We start from the raw sequence: 27,857 nt of genomic DNA, 5'->3' as shown, positions 1-27,857 counted from the left end.
TCTCTCTCTCTCTCTCTCTCTCTCTCTCTCTCTCTCTCTCTCTCTCTCTCTCTCTCTCTCTCGCTCTCTCTCTCTCTCTCTCTCTCTCTCTCTCTCTCTCTCTCCTCTCTCTCTCTCTCTCTCTCTCTCTCTCTCTCTCTCATGCCTGGCCTACAAAGAGTGAGCAAGAATTCATCAAGAAACACTACCCACCAATTCAATGTCTATTCCACGTTGGTTCAACCTAATTTCATTGAAATGACGTGGAAACAACATTGATTCAACTGGCATGTGCACAGTGGGTCATAGTGCAGGTATGCTCCTCAGACTGGAGAGGGGCCCCATTCTCCTCAAACTAGCCTGGTAGATGTTCTGACTAGCAAAACGAAGGAATTAAGTGAAAACACACAATAGTTAGGAGTAGGCCATCTTGCTTATACTTCGACAGTGATCATGTTCCATATGTTCGTTCCTATGTGAGAATTCTAGATTTGAAAGAGATAGCTATCCTATGATTGATGAATGATTATACTGAGTAATTGAATGAAGGTTAGTACGAGTAAAAGGGAAAAAAATCATGCGTGTGTGTGTGCGTGCTCTTGACTGTGTCTGCATGTGTGTGTGACTACAGTATTATCATTGTACGTGTAAGCTATTACACAACACAGGATGAATGATGGCTATCAATGCCTGATTTTCTATTTACGATGTTGTTTCTATTTAGTCGGGAATTATTCTCAGTATAAAACTGTGTTCTTGTTTTATGGCAGGACGAGTTTCTTGTCTGACTTCTGAGTGCCGCTCCTGTGTTCTGGCTTAACAACCACCCTGACTGTGTATCAGGCGAGCTGTGGGAACTGAACCGGAGTAGATGTCCGCTAAACAGAGTGGCGGTTGGACGGGAGCTCTCCGTGGTGCTGAAATCAGACTCCACGTGGTTTCTTTATTTTTAAACGTTTTTGGGGAGCGTTCTTCATTTTTATTAGTCATATATTGTTTCCCCTTTCTCTAAGACTGACTTTTTACTAATAAAAACCACCAGACATTTATCTAGTTGGATTGCATATCAGAATCTAACAGCACTGCACAACACTTTTCACAGCTTTCCGTTCTGCCCTCCTGTAGCCAATGCCAGCTCTTTTCTCTGGAGTCAGTTTACCGGTCTCTTGTGGGCTTTTTTATCATTCAAGTTACTCTCCACACCGTGTCAGTGTCTACCAGCAAAACACTAATTTACTCAAATCCACCTAGGGACTAGCAAAAAGCCTATTTTACGCCGACTGTCAGTGAAATGGTAATGAGGTGGCGGACGGTGAGGTTACTGTTTCTCGTTAGGATAGCAACATCATCCATTGTTTTCATTTGGTTCTCTTTCTTCCCGTCACACTGTTCGGATTCCCTCTGTGAAAGGATTCCTTAACAGGGACTACATTCGAGAGCCGTGAATGGGTTTGGATTGTGAATCTATTTTGGCTGTTGCTTTGTATTCGGGGTGCTGAGTCTGAACAAATTACTTATTCCGTTTCCGATGAGTTAAAACCGGGGACATTTGTTGGGAATTTGGCTAAGGGTGTAAATGTAAAAGTGACTGAACTGGAGGCAAACAGGATCCAGATAGAAACGGGAAGATTTAAGAAACATTTTGAAGTACATTTAAACACTGGGGGTTTCTTCAAGCTTTGTCTTATTAACAACCTTATTTACACTGAAAGCTTGGAGGTTATTGGTATTAATTCTTTACGAATGTACAATGTTGAAGTAATTATACTGGACATAAACGACAACGCACCACATTTTCGTGTGAAATCGCAGACTATACGGATTGCTGCGCTACCTGCACCAGGAGCTATATTTCCTCTGTCTACAGGATGTAGGGAGCAACTACAGAAAACGTTAGACTGAGAGAAACAAGCCAGGATAAAGCGTCTACTGACTGCTATTGATGGAGGAAAGCCTCCGAGATCAGAGACCACATAAACAATTGTCGACGTACTAGATGAAAACGATTATATATTATTTCAAAACATATGTTTTACTTATTTGCTATTAAACTGTTTTATTTCGGGCTAACATATGACGCGTAGATAACGCGTTTTTTCTTCTTCTCATTGAGCAGTGTCATGGCCGTTTAGTAAGCAAGACGCAGGGTGTCGCTGTAGACCGTGGATTTGGTTCTAGGGCCACTTCTTCTGTCGCTATCAGTGTTGTGTAGGCTTTTGTCAGAATAACACCCAGTCAGATTCCATTTGAAACGACAGCCCTTCCGCGAGGGCATAAGAAGTGGTTGTTTTCTGAAATATATGTCTGCTCATAGAGCACTACCAGCGTCGGGTGAACAGTGGCTATAACGATGGGCCATTCCGTGCAGTGTGGATACCGGATTCCGGTTGTACTGCTTCTTTGCGTATGGGATTTAATTTCGGGACAGATGATCTACTCTGTCTCAGAGGAGCTGAACAAGGGAACCGTTGTTGGGAATATATCCAAGGATCTCAATCTCAATGTTCAGGAACTGGAGTCTCATATGTTTCAGATTGTTTCCGGCTCTAACAAGAAGTATTTGGATGTGGATTTAAAAACCGGGGCTCTGTTTGTGAAGGAAAAAATCGACCGAGAGGAACTCTGTATGACCAGTGAGAAATGTTCTCTAAACCTGGAGATCTTTGCACAGAACCCTCTCAACATGTATCGTTTAGAAATCAATGTGTTAGATATAAATGACAACGGACCTTCATTCCCAATAAATGTTTATACTTTGAATATAACCGAATCCACATTTCAAGGCGAAAGATATCCCTTGCCTAGTGCTGACGATGCTGATATAGGGAGTAATACAGTGAAAACATACAAGTTGAGCCCGAATGAACACTTCTCTTTGGATGTACAGAGCGGTGGCGAGCAGAGCGTGTCTGCTGAGTTAGTGTTACAGAAAGCTTTAGACCGAGAGAAACAGGCTGGGATCCAGTTGTTACTGACTGCTGTTGATGGAGGAACACCTGCCAGATCCGGGACATTACAGATAATAGTGAATGTGATAGATGTGAACGATAACAGTCCAGTCTTCAGCAAACAATTGTACAAAGTACGTATATCAGAGAACATACCAATTGGCACACATTTAATAAAACTGAACGCAACCGATGTGGACTCGGGTGTAAATGGGGAAATCGTTTATTCTTTGATAAGCCACGGGAAGGAAAAAACATTGGACGCATTTCAAATGAACAAAGTGACTGGTGAAATCACAGTTAAAGGAACCATTGACCGCGAGGAGAATGCTGCGTTTGAGCTGCACGTACAGGCCAAAGACAGGAGTGCTAGTCCTCGCACAACGCATTGTAAAGTCTTGGTTGAAGTGATTGATGTCAATGACAATGCTCCAGAAATCTCAGTAACTTCAATGATGAATGCAGTCAGAGAGGATGCAAAATCAGGTACAGCAGTTGGTCTAATAACAGTATCTGATAAAGACGGGGGTGTAAATGGAAAAGTACACTGTCAAATACTAGACTCTGTTCCATTCAGATTGCTGTCCTCGTATAATAACTATTATTCGTTAGTGGTAGATGGATCTCTAGATAGAGAGAGCACTTCCCAGTACAATGTGACCGTTATAGCTACAGATGAAGGCATCCCACCTCTCTCCAGTAACAGTGTCATTTATGTTTACGTCGCTGATGTGAATGACAACGCGCCTCGCTTTTCAGAACCTATATTTAATGTTTATCTAAAGGAAAATAGTCCCGTTGGAGGGCTTATTGCCAGCTTGACTGCCCATGATCCAGACATGAATGAAAACACTCAGATGTCTTATTCGTTTTTAGAAAGCAATGATGGCATAACCTTGTCTACAATGATAAACATTAACTCATTAACTGGTGAGATTTATAGCTTGCAGTCATTTAACTACGAGGAGATAAAAACATTCCAGTTCCACGTTCAGGCCACAGACTCTGGTGTTCCTCCACTAAGCAGCAACGTCACGGTCAACGTTTTTATCCAGGATGAGAATGACAACAGTCCTGTGATTCTCCCGCCATATTCTGACCACGGCGCCGTTAATTCTGAGAACATTCCCTATTCTGCTGAAGCAGGCTACTTTGTGGCCAAGATCAGGGCTGTAGACGCCGACTCTGGTTATAATGCGCTGCTTTCTTATCACATCTCTGAACCAAAGGGGACCAATCTCTTCAGAATTGGGACCAGCAATGGAGAAATACGGACTAAGAGACGAATGAGTGACAATGACTTAAAAACTCACCTGTTGGTCATTCTGGTGTCTGATAATGGAGAACCTTCCTTGTCTGCCACTGTGTCTATTGATGTTGTGGTCGTTGAAAGTACAGGTGACATGCAGACAACTTTGAGACAGCTGCCTGTAAAGGAGGAGAGTTTCTCAGATTTAAATCTGTATCTGCTCATCACCATTGTGTCAGTATCAGTGATATTTATACTGATTATCATCAGTTTAATAGCGGTAAAATGCCACAGGTCAGACGGCAGTTTCAGCAGGTACAACGCCCCAATGATCACCACACACCCTGACGGGAGCTGGTCTTACTCCAAATCTACACAGCAGTATGACGTGTGTTTTAGCTCTGACACACCAACGCCGTTTCCACCTGCTGATGCTGAGCTGATCAGTATTAATGGAGGGGACACTTTTCAGAGGACGCGAACTCTCCTTAACTCACAGAAGGTAAGGGCAACTATTCATTTGGCTTTTTTTTCCCCATTGCGTTGTCGTTCATTTCCCACTGAAATATTACTATTATCTTGCTTGCAGTTTGTAAATATTTTCTTAAATATGTTAAAAAATGTTATCTATCGCACGAATTTAAATCCATTATTACTTACTAAGACAGTTGTATTGGTGCGGTTTTGGTTCGCTAAAAAGAAGCTCAAAATCTATACCGTACACTGTTAAGCGTCTCTGTTCAGCACCATAGACAGCGACATATGGCTGCTTTGGTTCGTGTCAGCCTCATTCCTGCTTGCATGTTTTCTCGTTAAATTGATGCATTGTTATTAATAGTCTCCTCTATTATATAAATATACCAACCTGTCGAAATATAGTTGTTCCGTTGTTTATTGTAGAAGCAACAATGGAGCATTCAGATTTATTTTAAACTGCAAAACCCTTACGCACCACTGCAATTTATTTACCAGGGTTGGCTGGCCTTCTCTAGGCACTCGTAGGCTCAGTCACCAGTATACTTTTATTTACAAAGCCATTTTGGGCCATTTTTATTCTTCATAAATGTGGTGGGTACTCTCTTCGTTCGCAGGACCTATATCTTATGTACTCTGCGCCACCGCCTTGGAACGCCTTAACTGGAAGAACTTCTCCTGATTGGTGTTTTTAAATTATTGATGAAGGATTTTGATGCTGATTCCTTAACTTGTCAATGTTTTTAATTGACTGTTTTCTGATTTTCGTATTCTCTTGGGAATTATATGTTGTTTTTTTTTACTAGATTACCTGTCGTTTTTCACGTTGTATGTCTATAATTGTGTAATGACTTGGTGCTGCCTATCTTGGCCAGGACGCTCTTGAAAAGGAGATTTCAAATCTCAATGAGTCCTTCCTGGTTAAATAAAAAACAACTGGTCTGTGTAGACCATAGCATGTTTAGCCAAACTGTTCATCCGCTGTTTGGCACGTTGGGCTAAGCGAGAAGCTACATTTTAGAAGAAAGTGTTGTTCATTGGATCAATGTGCTTATTTGTTTATTTGTTTGTTGTGTAGACACCCCTCATGTTAGATTCTAACATCGTGAATAACTCAGATAAGGCTGTGTTCTTTTTTAAGAGCACAGTAAGAGCACTTGGTGTCGCTGTAGACCGTATATTCAGCTGACCGCTATGTGGGGCTCATTCCTCCCCTAACCTCCACTGCTTAAGGTAGAGTCAGGGGATCCACTTTAGATAGGCATGTGTGTAGAAACAACCGTGGTATACTAGAGATTTGTCTTTTACAACGCGATGTTAGCAATATTATGAATCTACTGTAAACAACTCACAGAAGGTCTGTGCATAGCGATGGGCCTTTCCGTGCATTGTGGATATTGTTGGATTCGGATTCTGCTGCTTCTTTGTCTATTCTGTCTCAGATGAGGTGAACAAGAGAACCGTTATTGGGAATATAGCCAAGGACCTCAACCTCAATTTTCAGGAACTTGAGTCCCATATGTTTGAGATTGTATTATTTTGTGAACCTAAACACTGGCGTCCTATTTGTGAATGAGAGAATCGACCGCGAGGAGCTGTGTGAGAACAATCTGAAGTGCAGGCCATTACGCACAATCATCTGAACATTTTTCGCGTTGAAATAGAGATACTGGATATAAATGATAATGAACCTTCTTTCTTGGTAAATTCACTGGCATAAATGTTTACGAAAACGCTCCTGCGGGAGAGCGATTTTTTTCTCCCAGTGACTGAGGATGCGGATGTGGGCAGATGTGGCCAGTATTAATGGAAGAGATACTTTTCAAAGGACAAACTCTGCCAAACAGTGAGAAGGTAAGGACAACTTTTCAAAATATTTTTTTTTTTGTCGTTGACTTTAGATTTCTTTTTTTTTTACTGACATTGTTATCATCTTGCATGTATATTCTACACATTTTTCATAATTTGAATCCCTTCTAACTTGACGAGAGAGTACAACTTGGGTATGTTTATGTTAGGTCAAATCCAGCTTTAAATGCTGAGGTGTTTAGAGTTTCAATTCAGCTCTATGGACTGCGACATACGACTAATTCCTTTGGTTTTTGTCAGACTCATTCATACTAACATGTTTTCTGCATTACGGTTGTTCCGCGTTCTTTTTGAACCTGTCAAAATAGTATCGTTTTTGGTGTTGTTTATTGTAGAAGTAACAACCAGGATAGACATGCAAAGTCATTTGCATCATTTATGTAGATTATTATCAGCAGACTCATTACTGACAGGGGTAGTTTCGTAAGCACTTCGTACCATATTGTCATGTGCTAGCAAGTCTCTCACTCTACATTATGTACTTGGTCATGTTTGCAATGTCGCCGAACTCTTAATCGTTTTGGATACTCGTGCGTAATTACACATGACCAACCCAGCTTTTCTATAGTTCGAAGATGCGTTCTTGTTACAGTTTTATATTTTTATTTGAAATAGTACTCTTTAAAAGGTATATTTGGCCAAATTGGTTTGGTAAGAGTCACGGTGGTGTAATTGACACATAGCAGACTCGTTTTGTCAATAGTATTTATGCTGTAGCCTATACATACAGAAAACTCAGGATGTCGCTGTTGACCATGACAATTATTAATAGGAGGAATAATGCTGGACTCCTCCTCTAGTGAATACTAAAAAAGGAATCGAGTTGAAAGCAGTGGTTTGTTTTGACAGGAGAGGGAAATCATAGTTTGTCCGAATCACTTTTGTTGTACAAGCACGGACTAGCAGAGCCAGCATTTGGCTATGTTCATTTTTTCCCTTTGAGTATTGTTGCAATAAGCACTACTTGAACAGCGATGGGCCTGTGTGACCACAGAAGACGTGTTTGGATAGAATATCTTCTGCTGCTTTGTTCATGGGGATTCTGTTCTGGACAGTTCGTGTATTCCGTCTCAGAGGAGGTAGATAAAGGCACATTTGTTGGAAATATCGCTAAAGACCTAAATCTAAATTTGAGAGAACTGGTTTCGAGAGAGATTCACATTGTAACGGGATCCGAAAGGAGGTATTTTGATGTCGACGTGAAGACAGGTAATCTTTTTGTCTATGAGAGAATAGACCGAGAAGCCCTCTGCTCAAACTCAGTAAAATGCTCCATTGATGTTGAGGCGATATTGAATAATCCTATGCATATCCATCGTATTGAAGTAAACATTGTGGACATAAATGACAACCCGCCATCGTTTGCGGAGCGCATTCATGATGTCAATATGACTGAATCCGCCTTTCCAGGGGACAGATTTCCCTTACCGTTCGCCAGCGATTCGGATGTTGGAAGTAACTCTGTGAAAACCTACAAACTGAGTCTAAACGAACACTTCTCTCTAGATGTACAAGGCGGTAGCGAACAGAGTGTGTCTTCTGAGTTAATACTACAGAAAGCTTTAGACCGAGAGAAACAGGATGTGATAAAGCTTGTACTGACTGCTGTTGACGGAGGAAAACCTCCACGATCCGGAACTCAACAGATAGTAATTCACCTAATAGATGCCAACGATAATACTCCGATGTTCTCCAAACCTCTCTATAAAGTGCAAGTGTCGGAAAATGTTGCATTTGGAACTTTAATTCTAACTTTAAACGCAACAGACTTAGACGAGGGAGTGAACGGTGAAATTGAATACTCATTCACTGGGAAAGGAGAAACGGGCACACAACGTGTCTTTCAACTCAACCAGCGTACTGGTGAATTAACAGTTAAAGGGCGTTTGGATCACGAGGAAAACCCTGCGTTTGAAATCCGTATACAAGCAAAAGACAAAGGTAATCCGCGAAGGAGTGCCTATTGCAAAGTCATCATTGAAATTCTGGATGTGAATGACAATTCCCCAGAGATAATAGTGACGTCGCCCCCCATCGCATTGAAGGAGAATGCTAAGAAAGGAACAGTTGTTGCTTCAATAAATGTGCGGGACAAAGACGGTGGGAAAAATGGACTCATCAAGTCCGAAGTAACCGGAGATGTTCCTTTTAAATTACAGTCGTCTTATAAAAACTATTACTCTTTAGTTGTAGACGGGCCTCTGGACAGAGAGAGCGCACCTCTTTATAATGTAACTATTAAAGCCACCGATGAGGGGACCTCACCTCTCTCCAGCACTAGTGTTATTACTGTACACATTTCTGACGTGAATGACAACGCGCCAAGCTTTCCAGAGCCCATAATGAACGTGTATATCAAGGAGAATAGTCCAGTGGGGGTTCGTGTTGGCAGCGCGACAGCGAATGACCCTGATATCGATGAAAACTCTAAACTTACTTACGCACTATCGGGACGCAATGACCCGCAATTTTTTTCTTTTGTAAACTTAAATCCTCTGACTGGTGAACTTTACAGCTTGCAGTCATTTAACTACGAGGAGATAAAAACATTCCAGTTCCACGTTCAGGCCACAGACTCTGGTGTTCCTCCACTAAGCAGCAACGTCACTGTCAACGTTTTTATCCAGGATGAGAATGACAACAGTCCTGTGATTCTCCCGCCATATTCTGACCACGGCGCCGTTAATTCTGAGAACATTCCCTATTCTGCTGAAGCAGGCTACTTTGTGGCCAAGATCAGGGCTGTAGACGCCGACTCTGGTTATAATGCGCTGCTTTCTTATCACATCTCTGAACCAAAGGGGACCAATCTCTTCAGAATTGGGACCAGCAATGGAGAAATACGGACTAAGAGACGAATGAGTGACAATGACTTAAAAACTCACCTGTTGGTCATTCTGGTGTCTGATAATGGAGAACCTTCCTTGTCTGCCACTGTGTCTATTGATGTTGTGGTCGTTGAAAGTACAGGTGACATGCAGACAACTTTCAGACAGCTGCCTGTAAAGGAGGAGAGTTTCTCAGATTTAAATCTGTATCTGCTCATCACCATTGTGTCAGTATCAGTGATATTTATACTGATTATCATCAGTTTAATAGCTGTAAAATGCCACAGGTCAGACGGCAGTTTCAGCAGGTACAGCGCCCCAATGATCACTACGCACCCTGACGGGAGCTGGTCTTACTCCAAATCTACACAGCAGTATGACGTGTGTTTTAGCTCTGACACACCAACGCCGTTTCCACCTGCTGATGCTGAGCTGATCAGTATTAATGGAGGGGACACTTTTAAAAGAACACACACGCTTCCTAACAGTGAGAAGGTAACCTATTGTTTTCTTCACTACTCTGTTGTTCTCAACGGGGCATGAGACAGACAGAGTGCCTCACAATACAATGTTACTATTATAGCAACAGATGAAGGAACCCCTCCTCTTTCAAAACTGTGATTTCGGTGTGTTTTTGTTGTTGTTTTCGATCATCTTGTTTAGGCCTAACTACAATTATCTCGAAGGTAGGCCTATATTGGTCTTTTAGGTAACGAAATGTGACTTGCCAGTAGGAAGTTATATTTATGTAAGTAATTGTGTATTATCTATCATTTTAGGAGATTGGTTTTTGGATTGTAGTTAAAAAAAACAAACAAGCGGAGTTACTTAAGCGTCCATTCAGCACCCTGGACAGCGACTCGCCACAACAAGCGGTTCGGCATGCGTTTATTAGATCTCAATGGCTTAAATATAGGTCTTGTAGCGTTCTAGTTGATCCTTTAAAAATACATTTTACAATGCATTTAATTTTGTCAGACTATATTTAGGCTACCAGTCGTTAAACAGCTGAGATCAGTGGCCATTTTAGCATGTAAATCTTGCTGGGGCAAACTCCTCCAAAAAATTGGGGTATGCATGCCAGCAAAGCCACTACACGACACACCACAATACTAAAGAATATATTAATTTCACTATAACAGTGATAAACAGTGCTCACAAACTGTTAGGGCCTACATAAAGCTGTCCCAACAGCTTTACCTGTAGCAGTAAGCTGTCCCAACCTTACTGCTACACTTGGCAATCAGCGGAGCCTTGTCTGGCAGTGAAACAATTCATTCAGCCTCATTTACTGCCTTTAAAAAAAACAGATCTGATATGGCTGACTTGCTTAAACCAATGTGGTTTCTACTGACAATTGAGATGTACAAACTATGGCATAAGGGGAGGTCAAGCGGATAGGAGGCAATCCGTAATTTCGATTAAGACATTAATGAGCGAGCTAAGACCGACTTAGTCAGTATAACTATTTGTTCAGCATGTTTTAAATGTACAGGGACATAATTCAGAACATGGGCCGTTTTTACAGTATTCTCCCTTTACACCAAGTCAGAACCGTAGGATAAATAAAGGGGGCATATAAAGCAGACAATGAAAGCTCTTACAATCCTCAATTATTATGTTTCTCTAGAACAGGCACAGGCCTATAGGCTACATGTGCACCACCAAGTCAGAATATTAGGCTAAATTATGTGGGATAAATTGACGAAATTATTATGGTGAGGCACATGGGCTACTAACAGCTTACTACCCAATATACACTTAATATTAATTTCTTAGCTACAGTATACATATCTCCCTGGGACATTACATAATTTATGCAGCAGCATACAAGGCACCTTTGGACTCACCTTGTTGGGATGTGCTCACTTGAACAGGAAGGTGTTGCGGAGGTCCTTCGTGGGCAAATATTGTCTTCAAACTTTGTCATCAAAGTCTGTCATTCTCTGGATTTATGGTGCTTTCAAGACAACTGGGAACAAGATCAAATTGTGATGTCGTCAGTGATCTTCAGGTTGGAGCTCTACAAAGAGGCTCAATTTCCCGACTTGCAATTCCGAGTTGGATGGCCGTTCAAAATGTATTTTACCAGTTGGAGCTCGTTTTTTTACAGAGTTGCCAGCTGTCTTGAAATCACTGAAGTCTGAGATTTTACAGTTCCGAGTTTCCAGTTATTTTGAACGCAGTAGAAATCATGCTGGATTGACAGCATGGCCAATGTTGAATGTTTATCATTTTAAACTTGGAAAAGAGACCCAGACCTGGCCCATACACCCGCTCCACTGAATAACAGGCTAGTGATTGCTTTGCAATGCTTGCAGTTAGCCACTGATTTCTTCCAAACCACTCATTGTTGAATTTGCAATTTCCAACATGTTGAGTAATGTTTATGTCCAATGGCCGATGAGCACCAATACGTTTTATCTATAATTAATCTTTATATGACAGGGGTTAAAAATGATTTTCCAGTAGATTGTCGACTTGATTCATGATAATGACTGCTAGCTTGTTAGCTAAGATTTTGAAAGTATGATGTTGACATGACCAGTCCAATCAAAGCTACTGTAGATATAATGTGATTTGACATAATTTTATCTGTGGCCAATGACCTTGTGCCTTCTTGGATGGGCACTTCTAATGTAACTCTATGGCAGCACTCAAGGGGCATGAATTTTCGAGCTCTACCCTTAGATTTTACTGTTAAGTAATGTCCCCATAAGTGACAGAACACTGACCAAATCACGGCGCAACTAGAGAACAATTCCAACCCCTACGCTCCGTATTTTCCACTGGCTGCCCCACCACCACAGAAAGCACTGAGCTAGGCTGAAACACCTGCATTTTGGAGCTGCCTTACTCAAGAAAACAAAAAGAGAGACCATGTTTGTATGTGGCTTTATTAACTCAATGATATTTATTATTTTGTATTATTATTTGCAAACGGATATGTGACACGTATTAATGTAAAAAACAAACAAACATGCAAACAGGCTCTGCCCCACCTGCCCTGAATGATGGGTCGCCACTGGGAGAGATGTAGGGCTACATTATTTTGTCTTTGAAAAATATTCCACATGGTGTCACTACGGACCATGAATGCTGTTTAAAACCGCTCCACTCCTTAGACTCCGCCTCTCACATAATCTCGAATCTCATGTGACCAGTATTTAGGCCTCCTCGGTGAAATGAAACACTGACGTGGAGCAAACTAGGGTCCTATTTTTCTCTAACATCTGTGAAGCTATATGTTGCGTCATAGATTATTTGAATTTTAGGGACTACTGCGTTGTATTGTTACGTGCTTGAGGAGACAATGGCTAACTTTACATCTTACGTCCACTCTTGGATTTATTTGTACTTGTTACTCCTGTGTTTTATAATGCAAGCGTCCTCCGAACATATTTTGTATTCGATTTCAGAGGAAGTAAAACAAGGTACGTTTGTTGGCAATTTGGCTAAGGATCTGAATCTGAACGTACAAGATATGGAATCACGAATGCTTCAGATCGTTTCTGCGTCAAAGAAGAGTTACTTCGATGTCAATCTGAAAACAGGAATCTTGTTTGTGAACGAGAGAGTTGACCGGGAAGAGATTTGTCCAAATGCTCGCTCCTGCGCTTTACATCTAGAGGCCATTGTTAACCATCCCCTCAGCCTGCATCGGGTGGAGATAAATGTTATGGACATCAATGATAATTCGCCCACTTTTCCTGTGAAAGAACAGGTCTTTGATATATCTGAGTCCGTGCTTCTAGGTGCTAGGTTCTCATTGATGAGTGCTTTGGATCCCGATGTTGGATCAAACGGGGTGAAAACCTACAAACTCAGTCCGAATGAATGCTTCTCTTTGGAAGTACAGAGCGGTGGAGAGCAGAGTGTGTCTGCTGAGTTAGTGTTAAAGAAAGCGTTAGACCGAGAGAAACAGGCAGTTGTCAAGCTAGTAGTGACTACCGCTGATGGGGGAAAGCCTGCTCAATCCGGGACATTGGAAATTGTAGTCAATGTCCTGGATATTAATGACAACAGTCCTGTTTTTAGTAGCCTGCTTTACAAAGTACGTGTGTATAAAAACGCAGCTCCAGGAACTAAGATTTTAAAACTGAATGCGACTGATCTATACGAGGGTCCAAATGGAGAGGTTTTGTATCTTTTCAGCCGACATGGTCAGGAAAACAATCTAGATACATTTTCTATTAATCCCGTTTCCGGTGACATCACCGTCAAAGGAGTGATCGATTTTGAAGAAACTGCTTTTTATGAGATTAGGGCTGAGGCCCGGGACAAAGGCCAATCAGCAATGGGCTCTCATTGTAAAGTGTTGGTTGAAGTAGTTGACGTTAATGACAACATACCAGAGATACGTGTCACGTCATTGTTACCCACAGTGAGGGAAGACATTGAAACTGGCACTGCTATCGCGCTCATTTTGGTCATAGATAAAGATGGAGGAAACAATGCTAAAGTAAACTGTAGATTAATGGGTGAATCCCCCTTTAACCTTCAATCTTCGTATCGTAATCACTACTCTGTTGTTCTCAACGGGGCATTAGACAGAGTGCCTCACAATACAATGTTAAAATTATAGCAACAGATGAAGGAACCCCTCCTCTTTCTAGCACAAGCGTTACCACGGTTTATATTTCGGATGTTAATGATAACTCACCACGTTTTGCAGGCGGTACCTTTAGTGTGTATGTCAAGGAAAATGCACCTGTTGGAACGCTCATGTTCACTGTGTCCGCACATGATCCAGACTCTATTGGAAACGCCCATGTATCGTATTCTGTCTTGGAGAACAACTCAAAGGGAGCTGCAGGTTGTCATTTTGTCAATATTAACTCATTAACTGGTGAACTTTACAGCTTGCAGTCATTTAACTACGAGGAGTTTAAAACATTCCAGTTCCACGTTCAGGCCACAGACTCTGGTGTTCCTCCACTAAGCAGCAACGTCACTGTCAACGTTTTTATCCAGGATGAGAATGACAACAGTCCTGTGATTCTCCCGCCATATTCTGACCACGGCGCCGTTAATTCTGAGAACATTCCCTATTCTGCTGAAGCAGGCTACTTTGTGGCCAAGATCAGGGCTGTAGACGCCGACTCTGGTTATAATGCGCTGCTTTCTTATCACATCTCTGAACCAAAGGGGACCAATCTCTTCAGAATTGGGACCAGCAATGGAGAAATACGGACTAAGAGACGAATGAGTGACAATGACTTAAAAACTCACCTGTTGGTCATTCTGGTGTCTGGTAATGGAGAACCTTCCTTGTCTGCCACTGTGTCTATTGATGTTGTGGTCGTTGAAAGTACATGTGACATGCAGACAACTTTGAGACAGCTGCCTGTAAAGGAGGAGAGTTTCTCAGATTTAAATCTGTATCTGCTCATCACCATTGTGTCAGTATCAGTGATATTTATACTGATTATCATCAGTTTAATAGCTGTAAAATGCCACAGGTCAGACGGCAGTTTCAGCAGGTACAGCGCCCCAATGATCACTACGCACCCTGACGGGAGCTGGTCTTACTCCAAATCTACACAGCAGTATGACGTGTGTTTTAGCTCTGACACACCAACGCCGTTTCCACCTGCTGATGCTGAGCTGATCAGTATTAATGGAGGGGACACTTTCCAAAGGACTCGAAGTCTGCCAAACAGTGAGATGGTAAGGATAACTTTTCACAATGCTTTTTTTTGTTATTGAGTTTAGATAAAGGTGAGCCTTTTTTATTATTCACAATTTCTACTGGGTCTGTTACTGTTTTATTAATTCACTCTTCATGGATTTGGGTTTTATCAAAATGTTATTGTTGGAATCAATTGACATTGACATTTTCTTCAATTGTGAATTGAAGTCGAATTTCACAACAGCGGATGCTGCTTCATCAAAAGTAGCGTTAGTAGCCTACGGAAGTAGAGCATAGGCCTATTCCAGAGCCACCGAGCTGGACAGCAGAATCAGTGCTTCAGCACCACGACAGTGGAAAACAGCATCAGTACTGCATGCCTATTTCAGCACCACATTTGTGGAAAGCAGCATCTGTACTGTGGTATAATATAGGCCTATTTCAGCACCACATGTGTGGAAAGCAGCATCAGTGCTGCATGCCTATTTCAGCACCACATGTGTGGAAAGCAGCATCTGTACTGTGGTATAATATAGGCCTATTTCAGCACCACTGGTGTGGAAAGCAGCATCAGTGCTGCATGCCTATTTCAGCACCACATGTGTGGAAAGCAGCATCTGTACTGTGGTATAATATAGGCCTATTTCAGCACCACTAGTGTGGAAAGCAGCATCAGTACTGCCTTGCGTTCAGTATGACCCAACATTTTGCAACATTCAAATAGAAATATGTAATGTACAACAAACATGCCTCTCTGATGTAAAGAACCAGGAATCATGTTGGCTCTATTCATGGTATTTCTATCTACAACATTAAACAACGTTTAGATACTGAACGTGGCCCTGGGGTGTAGTATAGGTCGAAACGTCAGTCATCTGTTTGCGTCCTGTACAATTGATTAAAGTGAACAACAATCAATTCATCTCTGCCTTTTTTTGGCGACATACAGTATACACTGAAGTAGTGTATTGTCCTATTTCAACACCACCCGTGCTACACATCCGCGTTCTTCACCCTTCTGGTTTACTGATGTTCCTCAAACACAGATCCTCAAAAGCTCAGCCTTTCCATACTTACAACATTTATATAGGCTTTAAGATGATAATACTTACAACATTTACATAGGCTTTAAGATGATAATACTTACAACATTTATATAGGCTTTAAGATGATAATACTTACAACATTTATATAGGCTTTAAGATGATATTACTTACAACATTTACATAGGCTTTAAGATGATAATACTTACAACATTTATATAGGCTTTAAGATGATAATACTTACAACATTTATATAGGCTTTAAGATGATATTACTTACAACATTTATATAGGCTTTAAGATGATAATACTTACAACATTTATATAGGCTTTAAGATGATATTACTTACAACATTTACATAGGCTTTAAGATGATAATACTTACAACATTTATATAGGCTTTAAGATGATAATACTTACAACATTTATATAGGCTTTAAGATGATATTACTTACAACATTTATATAGGCTTTAAGATGATAATACTTACAACATTTATATAGGCTTTAAGATGATAATACTTACAACATTTATATAGGCTTTAAGATGATAATACTTACAACATTTATATAGGCTTTAAGATGATAATACTTACAACATTTATATAGGCTTTAAGATGATAATACTTACAACATTTATATAGGCTTTAAGATGATAATACTTACAACATTTATATAGGCTTTAAGATGATAATACTTACAACATTTATATAGGCTTTAAGATGATAATACTTACAACATTTATATAGGCTTTAAGATGATAATACTTACAACATTTATATAGGCTTTAAGATGATATTACTTACAACATTTATATAGGCTTTAAGATGATAATACTTACAACATTTATATAGGCTTAAGATGATATTACTTACAACATTTATATAGGCTTTAAGATGATAATACTTACAACATTTATATAGGCTTTAAGATGATATACTACCCTTAGGCAAGGCACCTTTATATAGGCTTCTACACGGCAGTGATATTACTTACAACATTTATATAGGCTTTAAGATGATATACTACCTTAGGCAACACCTTTATATAGGCTTTAAGATGATAATACTTACAACATTTATATAGGCTAAGTGACTTACAACATTTATATAGGCTTTAAGATGATATTACTTACAACATTTATATAGGCTTTAAGATGATATTGGAGATTATAAGTTAACACAACTTGAATCAGTTCAGTTCCAGATGAAAGGGAATAACATCAACATGTCACATTCCCATTGATCTCCAATGAGCTCTGATGGGTGTCATTTATTTAGCTGGGGGATTATGAACTAGAGTGGTGAAAGACTGTGGTTCGCTGAGGCTCATAATGCTAGTGATTCTCTCTACACGTATCTGTTTAACAGCTTCAATTGGAATCTCACATTTAACTACTGTAATTAGGATTAATATGAATGTAGGGTTTTTATTGTTATTAACCTGTTCATCTAAAGTACAGTATAATCTCAATGTTAGTGGGTCAGTTAATCATGTAGGTTAATCATCATAGAATCATTGCTATGCTCTCACGTGCCCATTATCTGTCTCTGTGCATGGCCCCTGTGGATTGGCCTGTGCGTAGAGACGGTCACAGACGGTCCCGCCTGCCTGTTTAACTCACAAGTTAACCTCCATGTTATCATGTTAACCTTTCTTTGCACTCTCTGTGTTTGGTCTGTGTCCGTCACAGCTTGTGTAGCCATTTCTCCACAGCCTCTCTGGGGAGAGATAATCTTGGCTCTCATTGCATAACATCTGATGCTTGTGTATCTCAAATTGACATGTACACCTCCCATTGACATCAATGCATCACTTCAGCATATCTCACGCGTTCGGCCCATACATTCTGCAGTGTTTGTCTAGCGACTGCATTGCGTATATTCTATGCCACTGTGCCTCAGAGCTCAACTCTGACTGTGTGTTGTGGTTGTCACTGAGGATAGGAAATGATAGCTTGTTTCTGTAATGCCATCCCACGGGTCAGTTGTGCATGACTCCTTGACAGAGGACATGGATGAGTCCAGCTGTAAGTGGGTCAAGCCTGTGGTTCCACCTTGCCCATCTGGCAGAGGCAGATACATGGATTAGAGGCTCCTGGGTCTGCAGGCCGGAGCCCTGGAGCAATCCCACCTGCATTATGTGTGGAAGGCAGGAGGATTCACACTCACTGCTGCACTGAGAGCGATACCGCAACTTCAGAGAGACACGTCTGGGCTAGAGCCCTGCTCCTCTCTCTCTCTCTCTCTCTCTCTCTCTCTCTCTCTCTCTCTCTCTCTCTCTCTCTCCCTTTCTCTTTCTCTCTCTCTGTCTGTCTCTGTCTCTGTCTCCCTGTCTCTCTCTTTCAAATGCTCTCTCACTCTCTCACATTTGCTTTCTTTTCTCTCTGCCGTTTTCACAGATTTCACAGTGTCTTGTATCATCATATTACAGCAGGCTCCCATGAAAAGTGTGGTATACTAATCCTTAATAAGATTTCAATGTTTTCTCAAACTCTTTGTAAGTGCCTCTAGAAGCGGACTGAACCAGTTGAGGGGATTGAGTCTCGTTATGCTCCTGGTTAATCACCTACTCCCTGAGAGCAGGAGATTACATAGAGCCCACCTCTATGTTGGATGGCTGGGATAAGGATTCTGATTAAGGACTGTTTTTCACTTGTTTGCCTTACAGATGAAGAGTGTGTCACACTGAGATGACATATCTCATAAAGTTGCTGTGTATGTTGTTTCATGTTTAATGTCGTACTTTTTATCCTGTCTTAGGTGAAATTGAGAGTGTATGGTACAGCATTATCGTGTGATTCCATTTCCCCAGTCCACTCTCTGAGCTGTTGATAGATCACACTTCTCTGGGAGTCAGAACACTGGTTCTTTGGGAGTCCACAGGGCCCAATTACTAATACTGCGTTATAAACCATATTCAAACACTATTGTTCAGATAGCGTCCCAGTAATACTGAGTTTCTTAACTTTGCCTGTCTATAATTAATAATGCTGTAGGGATGTCTCAGGAAGAGAGATGAACAATTCCCTGCAGTGCAGCACAGACAGAGGAGAGGGGACGGAATAGGGAATAGGAGCGACAGGATGTCCTTTCATATCTTTTTCTTTTGTTTGTACCTTAAGCAAGCCTGCTCCAAACGCCTAAGGGAATTCAGGAAGAATTGTACATTCATATTAATAGACATATATATTTGGGAACATCTGCGTTTAATTTATGCTAAGAACTGCAATAACGAGGGTGTGTGATGTAATATGCAGAGTCACACACACACACATTTGCTTGCAGGCTGTGCAGGATGCCTGCCAGTAATATTCTGCTCCATATTTCTCCACTGCACCACTGAAGCCAGAGCTAGGCTATGGCTGGGGAAAAGGTGTGTCCTCGGCTAATACACACCGTCAAATGCAGGTCTCTCTCTCTCTTTTCTCATCCCACACCCTGTTGTATTGTGTCTTTCCCGACTTCATTTTCTTCTTATTTCCCTATTTCCTCTCTCTCTCTCTTTGTCTTCTCTCCCCTCTCCGTGCTACATTCCCTGTGTATTGTTTGGACAGATGATTCTCAAATGTCACCTCTTCTATCATTCCTTCGTCTCTTCATTATTCAGCAGGGCCAGTTTGGAGGCAGCAGCATGCCTCTTACCTGGCCTCAGCAGTGTAACACACACTCTGGCTTTAAATAACCGCTCAGTCAATAACAGTGAAGCTCTCAAATTCACAATTACAGTCTACTTCATTATAACACATGTCATCCACCTAATCTCATACTGTGCAATAGGAGAACATGTTGTTTGGCCAATCTGAATGTTCATTTTAAGGTACATCTAAAATGGTCATCCGTAGCCATCTATCTGTCACTATACAACCATCATTAGTCCACCCACATCTATTACTCGTATCACACCCAAAGGTCAAAGGTCACGGACCAAAACCAAGAGCATTGCATCACTACAGATCAGATCAGACAACCTGCACACCAGTGGAGGCTGCTGAGGGGAGGACGGCTCATAATAATGGCTGGAACAGAGCAAATGGAATGGCATCAAACACCTGGTTTTGATGTATTTACTACCATTCCATTTATTCTGCTCCAGCCATTACCTCCAGCCATCCTCCCCAATTAAAGTGCCATCAACCTCCTGTGCTGCAACACATATGAGAGGGAGTGAGGAAGTGAGGGAAAGAGAAAGTGAGAGAGGGTGAGAGCTAGAGAGAGAGAGAGATGGATGGATGGAGGATGGATGGATGGATGATAACACATACAGATACATACCTGGATATCTCTTCAAGTATGTGGCTCCCTCATCCATTTATATGCAGATGATACAGTGTTAAACATAGCTGGCCCCTCCTCGGATTTTGTGTTAAATGCTGTACAAAAAAGCTTTCTTAGTGTCCAACAAGCTTGCTCTACCCCTAACCTTGTTCTGAACACCTCTAAAATAAAGGTAATCTTGTTTGGTAAGAAGAATGGCCCTCTCCCAACAGGTGTGATTACTACCTCTGAGGGTTTAGAGCTTGAGGTAGTCACCTCATACAAGTACTTTGGAGTATGGCTAGACGGTACACTGTCCTTCTCTCAGCACATATCAAAGCTGCAGGCTAAAGTTAAATCTAGACTTGTTTTCCTCTACCGTAATCGCTCCTCTTTCACCCCAGCTGCCAAACTAACCCTGATTCAGATGACCATCCTACCCATGCTAGATTACGGAGACATAATTTATAGATCGGCAGGTAAGGGTGCTCTCGAGCAGCTAGATGTTCTTTACCATTCGGCCGTCAGATTTGCCACCAATGCTCCTTATAGGACACATCACTGCACTCTATGCTCCTCTGTAAACTGGTCATCTCTGTATACCCATCGCAAGACCCACTGGTTGATGCTTATTTATAAAACCCTCTTAGGCCTCACTCCCCCTTATCTGAAATATCTACTGCAGCCGTCATCCTTCACATACAACACCTGTTCTGCCAGTCACATGCTGTTAAAGGTCCCCAAAGCACACACATCCTTGGGTCGCTCGTCTTTTCAGTTCGCTGCAGCTAGCGACTGGAACGAGCTGCAACAATCACTCAAACTGGACAGTTTTATCTCAATCTCTTCATTCAAAGACTCAATCATGGACACTCTTACTGACAGTTGTGGCTGCTTTGCATGATGTATTGTTGTCTCTACCTTCTTGCCCTTTGTGCTGTTGTCTGTGCCCAATAATGTTTGTACCATGTTTTGTGCTGCTACCATGTTGGGTTGCTACCATGCTGTGTTGTCATGTGTTGCTGCCTTGCTATGTTGTTGTCTTAGGTCTCTCTTTATGTAGTATTATGTTGTCTCTTGTCGTGATGTGTGTTTTGTCCTATATTTATATGTATAAGAAGAATGGCCCTATATATATATATATATATATATATATATATATATATATATATATATATATATATATATATATATATATATATATATATATATATATATATATATATATATATATATATTCTTTTTTTTCAATCCCAGGCCCCCGTCTCTGCAGGAGGCCTTATGCCTTCTGGTAGGCCATCATTGTAAGTAAGAATTTGTTCTTAACTGACTTGCCTTGTTAAATAAAGGTTAAGTAAAATAAAATAAATGTGATGTGTTTCTAATCATGTCCTTGTCTTCTCTAAGATGTACAGTATGTTATTTCTTATGCATGTCTATAGCTGCCCAAGCTATAATAATCTAATGCTTCTGTCAGTCCGTCTCTGAATGGCTTGGCTCTTATGTTTCTGCTGAGGGCTGCAGGTGGCAGACCAAGCCAAGCTGAGATGTGTGTGAGCCTGCTAGCACAAGCTGTTCACTGGCGCCCTCTGTTTGTGTACTGGTGGTAGTGGAAGGTGAGATGAGGGGAGTTTTCTCTGGCAGAGTCTGTAGGAGGCTCCTGTTTGACCAGTCTTACTCAGCCAAGAGATGTATCCATTAGAAACCATCAGTGCTTGACATGATTGGTAGAGGTCATTTTTTTTGTATGTGATGTGATGTTCTCTTTACCTTAAAGATAACATCACAAAGGGAAATCAGTTAGTGTGTCAATGACCTCACAGAGGAACATTTATTTTGTACTTTGTATTGTTGACTCACAATATTGAGGTTACAGTGCACTCACGGTCTCTCAATCAGGATATAACAGTAACTGTTGACAAAATGACATGACAGAGGGTTCTCACCCACAGACATTCACTACCGTTCAAAAGTTTGGGGTCACTTAGAAATGTCCTTGTTTTTGAAAGGAAACCACATTTTGTACTTGTCCTCTTGCTCAGTTGTGCACCGGGGCCTCCCACTCCTCTTTCTTTTCTGGTTAGAGCCAGTTTGTGCTGTTCTGTGAAGGGAGTAGTATACAGCGTTGTACGAGATCTTCAGTTTCTTGGCAATTTGTTACATGGAATAGCCTTCATTTCTCAGAACAAGAATAGACTGATGAGTTTCAGAAGAAAGGTCTTTGTTTCTGGCCATTTTGAGTCTGTAATCGAACCCACAAAATGCTGATGCTCCAGATACTCAGCTAGTCTAAAGAAAGCCAGTTTTATTGCTTCTTTAATCAGCACAACCGTTTTAAGCTGTGCTAACATAATTGCAAAAGGGTTTTCTAATGATCAATTAGCGTTTTAAAATGATACACTTGGATTAGCTAACACAAAGTGCCATTGGAACACAGGAGTGATGGTTGCTGATAATATGCCTCTGTACACCTATGCACTGTAGATATTCCATAAGAAAATCAGTAGTTTCCAACTACAATAGTCATTTACAACATTAACAATGTCTACAATATATTTCTGATTAATTTTATGTTATTTTCTATGGACAAAAAATGTGCTTTTCTTTCAAAAACAAGGAAAGTTCTAAGTGACGCCAAACTTTGAACGGTAGTGTATAAGTCAGGAATTTCTCACTCATTCACATTATACGGGCTCCCGGGTGGTGCAGCGGTCTAAGGCACTGCATCTTAGTGCTTGAGGCGTCACTACAGACACCCTGGTTCCATTCCAGGCTGTATCACAACCGGCCATGATTGGGAGTCCCATAGGGCGGCGCACAATTGGCCCAGCGTCGTCCAGGTTTGGCCGATGTAGGACGTCATTGTAAATAAGAATTTGTTCTTAACTGACTTGCCTAGTTAAATAAAGGTAAAATTAAGAAAAAGAAAACATTAAAATGATCGGCTAAGGCGCCTCGTCTTGTGTGGAAAAATAGTGTTTCTCTAGGAATTGTTATGGTTTCCCATTGCTCAGTGTGATATGATTAGTCACAGTTTCAGTGAGAGTGGCTGGAGATGCTTGACCCATTTGGATCAGTGAGTCAGAGCAGAGAGAGGATACTCTGGCTGCAGGTTATGAGGAGGAGCTGTGAGGTCATCAGTCATCGCCCAGAGCCGTCTGATTACACCAGAATGCACAGAGGAGGGCAGTGAGGTCATCAGCCCGCTCCAACAGCTCTGGTACTGGATCAGAGTTCAATGGGAGGAGAGTTGGGGTTATCATTCATAGCTCAGGGCTCCAGGACTGAAACAGGGTGTAGTAGGATGTACAGTAGAAATGTTTGTGCATTGGCACAGAGACACAGACACAAATTAGCAGTCATTCTCTGACTCAAGCCTTCCTGGTTTCCATTACTATGTCATACACGTCTAACTGACCTTGGAGATGATATGATGCAAGTTTCTGAAATTCAACATTCACCTTCTGCCTCATACTCTGTAAGTGCCAGGATTGATCTCCTTGTATAAAGTCCACCACCAGCTCGTTTTGTACTGTTCAGGTTATTGTACTTAGACAAACCAATCTCTGAAGCCATACAAGCATGGGTAAGTGTGTAGTTGATGGCTAAGCTTCATGTCAATTGTCACCTGCTTAATGTAGATACAGTAAATCATGACACAGACTTAGAAATGAATAGACCTGACTTTCTCCTCTAACATATTGAGGTGTTGGGATGGACAAGGCAAAAATCAGCAGGCACTATGAAATGTGCACAATGTTGGGAACTCATACAATACTGCAGTGAGTCATGGACACTAGAGGGCACCCGCTGTCACATCTAGTCATGTTGTTTCTGTGCTCAAAAGCTTCAGCTGGAGGCAGCAGCAGTCTCCGGTCGCAGCTTGAGAACAAGAGAGGAGGGAAAGAGAGATGGATAAATAATTGGAACGAGTGGGGGGATGGTGTCTGATAAAGGGAGGAGTAGAGAGAGGGAGATGCCGTTTTGAGTGCAGTTAGAAAGAGAGGGTTTGTCTTGAGTGTCCCTGTTGCAGTGGAGCCTGAGGCTGGTTGTGTGTCCACAGTTGCCCTTGCTGAGGGCGCTGTTCTGCTGTGCTGTGGTGGGGGCTGTCTGTCTGCTCTCTCAATTGAGTGCACCTCAGCTGAAATCCGGCACACTTACATAAGCGAGGAGGTCAGGAGAGGAGCTCAAACAAGGATCCTCAGAGAGAGATGGAGGACATGTCTGAACAACGGTGTCCCGTCCGCGTTGGGTGTGAGGTCAGATGCCAAAGAGAATACACCACTGTCTCGGGTTCAGAGGTCATCATTATGCTGTGTCAACATGAAGGGGAGTGGAGTGGTGCCATCAGACTTTTTCCCACTTAGACAGACCCCTCTCCTCCTGCTCACTGTTCTGTGTCCTCCCCTGTACTAATCTTTATGTCGCTCTCTGGTCCGAATTCAAATAAGCTTTATTGACAAGAGAGGAACCATCTAATGGTGTAAAGCAATAGATAGTAAACAGAAATAACACATTAACCCTAAAACATTGCACAAGTTATCAAAATAAAACACATGATAAAGATAAGGACTGGAACTGGGTCTCCCATACCAGCCCAACTCTCTCTCTCTCTCTCTCTCTCTCTCTCTCTCTCTCTCTCTCTCTCTCCCTCTCTCTTTTTCCCCTCTCTCTCCCTCTCTCTCTAGATGAACTTTTTGTATGTTGAGCTTTGGATGTTGCTGAAGGCAAGATGTGTATGTTTATAGCAGTACCTACAGCATCTCTTTAACTCACAATGTCCATATCTCTCTCACACACTGTCTATCTGTGTACTATTATTTTCTGTCTTTCTACCCATCTGTCTATGTCACTCTCTTTGCCTCTCACCTTATCGCTCTGTCTGCATCAGATAGCTTCCTGCTCCTGTTGATGAGAAGCATGAGAAGATGATGAGAAGTTTCTCATTTATAAACGTTGTGTACGCACAAAATCACTTGACGTGAGAATGTGCTCATCCTTAAACGTTGAAAAAATATATGGTAGATGGAAATCATACGAGGGTGATCTATGGAAATAGGTTGATGGACTGAGAGTAGCTGAGGGGTGGTTTTAAAAGCTCATGTTCCATAATAGTTTTTTTTATTGAAAACACGATGTATAATGTTTAAAGTACTATCTATCCAGATGTAGTGTATATCAACATATCAAATGACTTTATTCTTGCTATGTAACTACTGCATTCATTGGACCCACTTCACAGACTGCAGTAAATATATACGCTATTTAAAGTATGTTGCTCTATGCGATCTGATCCGAAGCTTATAGTTTCATGATAGGCACCACAGCATATGCAGGTTCGGGAAAAGGTAAATGCAAAACATTTGAATTCAACGACCTGTTTCCAGGTCCACAACAATTTGCAATTGTTTTTGTCTTTCAGAAACGGTCAGATACAGCAAGTCACAAGAAAACATTCTGCCAACACCTCCAAAGACATTTGATCAAGTTCACGATTGCGATTTCGTTTAGATAGCCTACTGTCTTGGCCTAGTTTCAACACTTACAAAGTATACAGCCAATCAGGACGTTATTGTCACCATAATGGGCGTTATTAAGCGGGAGTTATCATGTTCGTTCACAATTTTACAACAGGTCTGATTATAACGGTTAATGTGCGTATGTACGAAGTGCGCCAAGTTTATACATATTTTTGTGCGTGCACAGTCTTTTCAGAAATGTTGTTGAAAATGGCAACGTTGATAAATGAGGCCCCAGGATATCAGAACAAAGATGTATTCAGGACCTGCCATTCCTGGGTCACTAGGAAGGGTTTATTGTATATTTACAGAGAGGCTGAGATATTTCAATCCGAGTCCACAGCAGGAAAACCCTTCTTTGTGAGTGTAAGGTTGGGAAACTATGCACATTTTCTCAATGGAGCCATTCCAGATGTCATTTTCCCCTTTTCAGTATCCAACAAGAAAACATGGCATGATTTGTAAGGGTACATTGCTGGTATGCAGCAACAGAATCTCTAGAATTGATTGGCTATGTTAGATTTGTCTATGTAACCGTTCCACTCAGTATTCCTTTGAGAGTCCAGCTCAGATGTCTCGTTTCCTCTTCTTGTGATGTGGGCAGGGTGTCTTGGTCAGACAGAGTCATTAGGATGTGGGGTTTTCCTGGCATGTGGAGAGAGGACTACGGATATGGCTGCTCAGTGAATCAGTGGTCTGCAATCCCCTGCCTACTGCTGGAATAATTCACCCATGTCCCAAGATCCTCTGATTCTCTACGAATGATCTGTTTTTACTAATGCATAGACCCACCTGGGTTTAGATTGACAGGTCCATGGGCCTGTGTTGCAGATAATGGGCTTTCAAACCTGTCTCTCTCTTTCTCTCGAGCACGCACGCACGCACACACACATTGCATCATCAAAAGTCAAGTAAACAGTTCCTTTTGTTTACCTTATAAGCTCATAAAGTGGGCAACACAAGCAAGACGTTCAACGGCCTGTTAGATACAGTGAAAGCCATTGATACAAATTGACTTCACTGCTCACCGCTCAAAGTCATTAACGCGAGCACTAAGAAGCTTCTTTGAGTCACAATGTGGCTCTGTAGAAAAATGATATTTGTATTGTGTAAGTTGTTGATAAGGTCTATGTATTCTATTTGTCCTTAAGGAGCAGGTTTGTGTTTGGCCATTTACCAACGTAAAAATATCCCTACTTACTGAGAAGTCCCACAATTACAGTATATTTACTTTATGTTAGTTTGCCCAATGAGAAAGGAAGATATTGCATTTAACGCCATATCATTACAGTGAATTCGCCCAGTCTTATAACAAGTAGAGATGTTTTAAAGACAATACGTTTTAAAGTCTCCATTCACCAACTCTTGTGTGCAGGACTCAATCATCACTCAGAATAGACTGTAGTTTATGTCATCAGTTTCAGAGTGTCAGATGAATTAGCTCCAGCTTTGTTGATGGATGCACAGAGAGCGTGCCTCGGGCGTGCTCGCCAGAATTACCCGAACTGTCTCGTGTCAAAGCTGTTACATGTTGACAATGATGAGGATGATGACAATCATGCTGATGAAGACCATGATGATGTGGGTGCGCATCATGAAGAGGATGATGTGCACGATGAAGAGGATTATGGTGATGGTAAAAGTGATGGTGCTGGTAATTAGGATGATGATGATGAAGAAAATCAGGGGTTGCCTAGTACTGCGTGCAGAGTGGTGAAACAGAGGGGAAGAGAAGTCGGGCTTATTGGAGACACCGCGGGCGTTTTAGATGTGATTATTTGAGCTGACACTCTGGGGTCGAGCACTGACAGCAGCGATCCTTGTGCTAGAGAAGGTTGTGGATGTCAGGGCGATCTGCTTCGGTTATGTTCCCTGCCAAAATGTGGAGGTGTAGGGTGCGCGATAGCAGAGCAGAGACCTAATATGAGAGCCGCTTTAGGGGAAGCCGCCATGACGTTTCAATTCAAACAAAGGTCAGGCAATTACAGTCCCCAGAACGTGCCTCGTTTGAGATACCTGTTGTACAATTTGAGCGCAGGGTTTTGCTTCGCAGCATCGGGTA

The 27,857-nt window shown here is 41.5% G+C and overlaps 3 protein-coding genes across 3 annotated transcripts; all 3 read left to right on the top strand.

Moving 5' to 3' along the window:
* Nucleotides 1-2,220: 2,220 nt before the first annotated feature.
* LOC145878523 (protocadherin alpha-2-like) lies at nucleotides 2,221-6,101 on the top strand. The gene is made up of 2 exons (XM_082973811.1): nucleotides 2,221-4,678; nucleotides 6,093-6,101. The coding sequence occupies exons 1-2, from the start codon at nucleotides 2,330-2,332 to the stop codon at nucleotides 6,099-6,101; spliced, it is 2,358 nt and encodes a 785-aa protein (XP_082829937.1). The 5' UTR covers nucleotides 2,221-2,329.
* Nucleotides 6,102-7,393: 1,292 nt separating this feature from the next.
* On the top strand, nucleotides 7,394-9,890 carry LOC106603233 (protocadherin alpha-2-like). Its single transcript, XM_082973810.1, has one exon. It carries the CDS (start codon nucleotides 7,494-7,496, stop codon nucleotides 9,888-9,890), a length of 2,397 nt encoding a protein of 798 aa, XP_082829936.1. The 5' UTR covers nucleotides 7,394-7,493.
* A 3,994-nt stretch (nucleotides 9,891-13,884) lies between these two features.
* On the top strand, nucleotides 13,885-17,722 carry LOC145878522 (protocadherin gamma-A2-like). Its single transcript, XM_082973809.1, has 2 exons — nucleotides 13,885-15,017; nucleotides 17,714-17,722. Exons 1-2 carry the CDS (start codon nucleotides 14,073-14,075, stop codon nucleotides 17,720-17,722), a joined length of 954 nt encoding a protein of 317 aa, XP_082829935.1. The 5' UTR covers nucleotides 13,885-14,072.
* The last annotated feature ends 10,135 nt before the right edge of the window (nucleotides 17,723-27,857 follow it).

This window comes from Salmo salar, chromosome 04 (assembly GCF_965601325.2).
Source record: "Salmo salar chromosome 04, fSalSal1, whole genome shotgun sequence".
Lineage (NCBI taxonomy): Eukaryota > Metazoa > Chordata > Actinopteri > Salmoniformes > Salmonidae > Salmo > Salmo salar.
Note: the sequence above shows the minus strand (reverse complement) of the source record. Positions and strands in the feature narration are given on the sequence as shown.

Excerpts from the sequence above, each read along its gene's own strand:
- LOC145878523 (XM_082973811.1), top strand. The coding sequence starts at position 2,330 with ATGGGCCATTCCGTGCAGTGTGGATACCGGATTCCGGTTGTACTGCTT.
- LOC106603233 (XM_082973810.1), top strand. The coding sequence starts at position 7,494 with ATGGGCCTGTGTGACCACAGAAGACGTGTTTGGATAGAATATCTTCTG.
- LOC145878522 (XM_082973809.1), top strand. The coding sequence starts at position 14,073 with ATGTTCACTGTGTCCGCACATGATCCAGACTCTATTGGAAACGCCCAT.